This window comes from Pongo pygmaeus, chromosome 5 (assembly GCF_028885625.2).
Source record: "Pongo pygmaeus isolate AG05252 chromosome 5, NHGRI_mPonPyg2-v2.0_pri, whole genome shotgun sequence".
NCBI classification, from domain to species: Eukaryota; Metazoa; Chordata; class Mammalia; order Primates; family Hominidae; genus Pongo; species Pongo pygmaeus.
Window position 1 is genome coordinate 1477546 of NC_072378.2, and position 5032 is coordinate 1482577.

Genomic DNA, 5032 nt, shown 5'->3' on the forward strand with positions numbered 1-5032 from the left:
GGCCACTCGGGAGCCGTGGACGAAGGCAGGGTCCGCACGAGGCCCGGGAGGACCCAGGAAGTCTGCGCGAACGGCGGGCGTGGGTCCGGAGGGCCCGGGGTGGGAGGTCTGCCGGGCGCCGGCGGCAGGCAGGTGGACTGCGGGGGGCGAACCGACGGCGGGCCGGGCGCCGGCGCGGGCGCAGGGCCGGGGCCCGGGCCAGGTCGGCCGGCGCGCGTGTGGTCAGCCCCGCGGTCCTCCGGCCTCCGGGAGCGGGGCCGGCAGGGCTCGGCCTCCGGCTCATTCAGAGGCGGTTCTCACCTCCCATTGGCTGCCGCCGCTGGCGGGGCGGGGCTCCGCTGCCCGGAAAAAAGTGTAACTGCGTAAAAAAGTCCTCGCCTGGGTGACGGATGCTCAAAAGTTCAGAAGTTTTCCCAATGCTTCCTTAAGCGGCTGGCGCGCGAGAGACCGAGAAAAGGTGACGCGGGGCCCGGGCAGGCGGCCGGCGCGCGGCCCCCCCCCCGCCCTGGTTATTTGGCCGCCTTCGCCGGCAGCTCAGGGCAGAGTCTCCTGGAAGGCGCAGGCAGTGTGGCGAGAAGGGCGCCTGCTTGTTCTTTCTTTTTGTCTGCTCTCCCCCGTTTGCGCCTGGAAGCCGCGCCGCGAGTTCCTGCAAGGCGGTCTGCCGCGGCCGGGCCCGGCCTTCTCCCCTCGCAGCGACCCCGCCTCGCGGCCGCGCGGGCCCCGAGGTAGCCCGAGGCGCGGAGGAACCAGCCCCAGCGAGCGCCGGGAGAGGCGGCAGCGCAGCCGGACGCACAGCGCAGCGGCCCGGCACCAGCTCGGCCGGGCCCGGACTCGGACTCGGCGGCCGGCGCGGCGCGGCCCGGCCCGAGCGAGGGTGGGGGGCGGCGGGCGGCGCGGGGCGGCGGCGAGCGGGGGCCATGCAGGCGCGCTACTCCGTGTCCAGCCCCAACTCCCTGGGAGTGGTGCCCTACCTCGGCGGCGAGCAGAGCTACTACCGCGCGGCGGCCGCGGCGGCCGGGGGCGGCTACACCGCCATGCCGGCCCCCATGAGCGTGTACTCGCACCCTGCGCACGCCGAGCAGTACCCGGGCGGCATGGCCCGCGCTTACGGGCCCTACACGCCACAGCCGCAGCCCAAGGACATGGTGAAGCCGCCCTATAGCTACATCGCGCTCATCACCATGGCCATCCAGAACGCCCCGGACAAGAAGATCACCCTGAACGGCATCTACCAGTTCATCATGGACCGCTTCCCCTTCTACCGGGACAACAAGCAGGGCTGGCAGAACAGCATCCGCCACAACCTCTCGCTCAACGAGTGCTTCGTCAAGGTGCCGCGCGACGACAAGAAGCCGGGCAAGGGCAGCTACTGGACGCTGGACCCGGACTCCTACAACATGTTCGAGAACGGCAGCTTCCTGCGGCGGCGGCGGCGCTTCAAGAAGAAGGACGCGGTGAAGGACAAGGAGGAGAAGGACAGGCTGCACCTCAAGGAGCCGCCCCCGCCCGGCCGCCAGCCCCCGCCCGCGCCGCCGGAGCAGACCGACGGCAACGCGCCCGGCCCGCAGCCGCCGCCCGTGCGCATCCAGGACATCAAGACCGAGAACGGTACGTGCCCCTCGCCGCCCCAGCCCCTGTCCCCGGCCGCCGCCCTGGGCAGCGGCAGCGCCGCCGCGGTGCCCAAGATCGAGAGCCCCGACAGCAGCAGCAGCAGCCTGTCCAGCGGTAGCAGCCCCCCGGGCAGCCTGCCGTCGGCGCGGCCGCTCAGCCTGGACGGTGCGGATTCCGCGCCGCCGCCGCCCGCGCCCTCCGCCCCGCCGCCGCACCATAGCCAGGGCTTCAGCGTGGACAACATCATGACGTCGCTGCGGGGGTCGCCGCAGAGCGCGGCCGCGGAGCTCAGCTCCGGCCTTCTGGCCTCGGCGGCCGCGTCCTCGCGCGCAGGGATCGCACCCCCGCTGGCGCTCGGCGCCTACTCGCCCGGCCAGAGCTCCCTCTACAGCTCCCCCTGCAGCCAGAGCTCCAGCGCGGGCAGCTCGGGCGGCGGCGGCGGCGGCGGCGGCGGCGGCGCGGGGGGCGCGGGGGGCGCGGGCGGCGCCGGGACCTACCACTGCAACCTGCAGGCCATGAGCCTGTACGCGGCCGGCGAGCGCGGGGGCCACTTGCAGGGCGCGCCCGGGGGCGCGGGCGGCTCGGCCGTGGACGACCCCCTGCCCGACTACTCTCTGCCTCCGGTCACCAGCAGCAGCTCGTCGTCCCTGAGTCACGGCGGCGGCGGCGGGGGAGGCCAGGAGGCCGGCCACCACCCTGCGGCCCACCAAGGCCGCCTCACCTCGTGGTACCTGAACCAGGCGGGCGGAGACCTGGGCCACTTGGCGAGCGCGGCGGCGGCGGCGGCGGCCGCAGGCTACCCGGGCCAGCAGCAGAACTTCCACTCGGTGCGGGAGATGTTCGAGTCACAGAGGATCGGCTTGAACAACTCTCCAGTGAACGGGAATAGTAGCTGTCAAATGGCCTTCCCTTCCAGCCAGTCTCTGTACCGCACGTCCGGAGCTTTCGTCTACGACTGTAGCAAGTTTTGACACCCCCTCAAAGCCGAACTGAATCGAACCCCAAAGCAGGAAAAGCTAAAGGAACCCATCAAGGCAAAATCGAAACTAAAAAAAAATCCAATTTAAAAAAACCCCTGAGAATATTCATCACACCAGCGAACAGAATATCCCTCCAAAAATTCAGCTCACCAGCACCAGCACGAAGAAAACTCTATTTTCTTAACAGATTAATTCAGAGCCACCACCACTTTGCCTTGTCTAAATAAACAAACCCGTAAACTGTTTTATACAGAGACAGCAAAATCATGGTTTATTAAAGGACAGTGTTACTCCAGATAACACGTAAGTTTCTTCTTGCTTTTCAGAGACCTGCTTTCCCCTCCTCCGGTGTCCCCTCTCTTGCCTTCTTCCTTGTCTCTCACCTGTAAGATATTATTTTATCCTATGTTGAAGGGAGGGGGAAAGTCCCCGTTTATGAAAGTCGCTTTCTTTTTATTCATGGACTTGTTTTAAAATGTAAATTGCAACATAGTAATTTATTTTTAATTTGTAGTTGGATGTCGTGGACCAAACGCCAGAAAGTGTTTCCAAAACCTGACGTTAAATTGCCTGAAACTTTAAATTGTGCTTTTTTTTCTCATTATAAAAAGGGAAACTGTATTAATCTTATTCTATCCTCTTTTCTTTCTTTTTGTTGAACATATTCATTGTTTGTTTATTAATAAATTACCATTCAGTTTGAATGAGACCTATATGTCTGGATACTTTTAATAGAACTTTAATTATTACGAAAAAAGATTTCAGAGATAAAACACTAGAAGTTACTTATTCTCCACCTAAATCTCTGAAAAATGGAGAAACCCTCTGACTAGTCCATGTCAAATTTTACTAAAAGTCTTTTTGTTTAGATTTATTTTCCTGCAGCATCTTCTGCAAAATGTACTATATAGTCAGCTTGCTTTGAGGCTAGTAAAAGATATTTTTCTAAACAGATTGGAGTTGGTATATAAACAAATACGTTTTCTCACTAATGACAGACCATGATTCGGAAATTTTAAGCCCATGAATCAGCCGCGGTCTTACCACGGTGATACCTGTGTGCCGAGACATGGGACTGTGCGGCCAGATATGCACAGATAAATATTTGGCTTGTGTATTCCATATAAAATTGCAATACATATTATACATCCCTGTGAGCCAGATGCTGAATAGATTTTTTCCTATTAATTTCAGTCCTTTATAAAAGGAAAAATAAACCAGTTTTTAAATGTGTGTATATAATTCTCCCCCACTTACAATCCTTCATGTATTACATAGAAGGATTGCTTTTTAAAAAATATACTGCGGGTTGGAAAGGGATATTTAATCTTTGGGAAACTATTTTAGAAAACATGTTTGTAGAACAATTATTTTTGAAAAAGATTTAAAGCAATAATAAGGAAGGCGAGAGGAGCAGAACATTTTGGTCTAGGGTGGTTTCTTTTTAAACCATTTTTTCTTGTTAATTTACAGTTAAACCTATGGGACAATCCGGATTGGCCCTCCCCCTTTTGTAAATAACCCAGAAAATGTAATAAATTCATTATCTTAGGGTGATCTGCCCTGCCAATCAGACTTGGGGAGATGGCGATTTGATTACAGACGTTCGGGGGGGCCTTGCAGTTTGTTTTGGAGATAATACAGTTTCCTGCTATCTGCCGCTCCTATCTAGAGGCAACACTTAAGCAGTAATTGCTGTTGCTTGTTGTCAAAATTTGATCATTGTTAAAGGATTGCTGCAAATAAATACACTTTAATTTCAGTCAAAAACTGCTCTACGTGGCCTGTGATTCGCTCGGTCCCCTCCCCCAGGGTCGTAACCTAATCGCCGGGAAGATCGCAGCGGCGCTGGCGCGGGTGTCTCCTCGGGGCAGGCGGGCTGGGGGTGGCCTCACGGCCCCGTTTAAATCTCGCTGGGCTGTCGCGGCGCTAGGTCCCGGGGCTGCCTCCAGCTTCCTCGGGTTACAGCCTCTTTCGGGGCGGGGGAAGGGGAGGGGGCGACGGTAAAGACTCCATCGCCAGTCTCCAGGAGTTTGGTGTTACTGCTCCGCTTTGGGGAGCGGAGCGAGGAGCTGGGATTTGCGGACAAAGGGCCCGCGGCCGGAGCTGGGGTGTCGAGGCCCGGAAGGGGAGCTGCAGCAGGTGACTCACGGCCCTGTCCCCACGGGCGGGCTGGCCCAGCCCGAGGCGCAGCAGCTCGGCCGCCGGAGACGGTACCGTTCTCGACGTGTCTGGTCGGACTGTGTGGAGTCGGGGGTGGCGGGTGGAGACCCGCGCGGCCCACGCCTGGCTTTCCGGCTGGGGCGTTTCTCGCAGGCCCAGTCCCTTCCGAGTCGCGCCCGCCCCGACGCCGGCCTCCTGGACGCCGCTCGCGACGGGAACGCTCTCCAGCTAATTAGCTGTAATTACCCGCGGCGGCCCGGGGCCCGGCTTCTGTTTGC

General features: G+C 59.5%; 1 protein-coding gene across 1 annotated transcript; it reads left to right on the forward strand.

Moving 5' to 3' along the window:
* The first annotated feature begins 390 nt into the window (after positions 1 to 390).
* Positions 391 to 4361, forward strand: FOXC1 (forkhead box C1). The gene has a single exon (XM_054492912.2). It carries the CDS (start codon positions 918 to 920, stop codon positions 2580 to 2582), a length of 1665 nt encoding a protein of 554 aa, XP_054348887.2. The 5' UTR covers positions 391 to 917; the 3' UTR covers positions 2583 to 4361.
* Positions 4362 to 5032: the final 671 nt, after the last annotated feature.

Coding starts and splice junctions, on each gene's coding strand:
- FOXC1 (XM_054492912.2), top strand. CDS start 918: ATGCAGGCGCGCTACTCCGTGTCCAGCCCCAACTCCCTGGGAGTGGTG.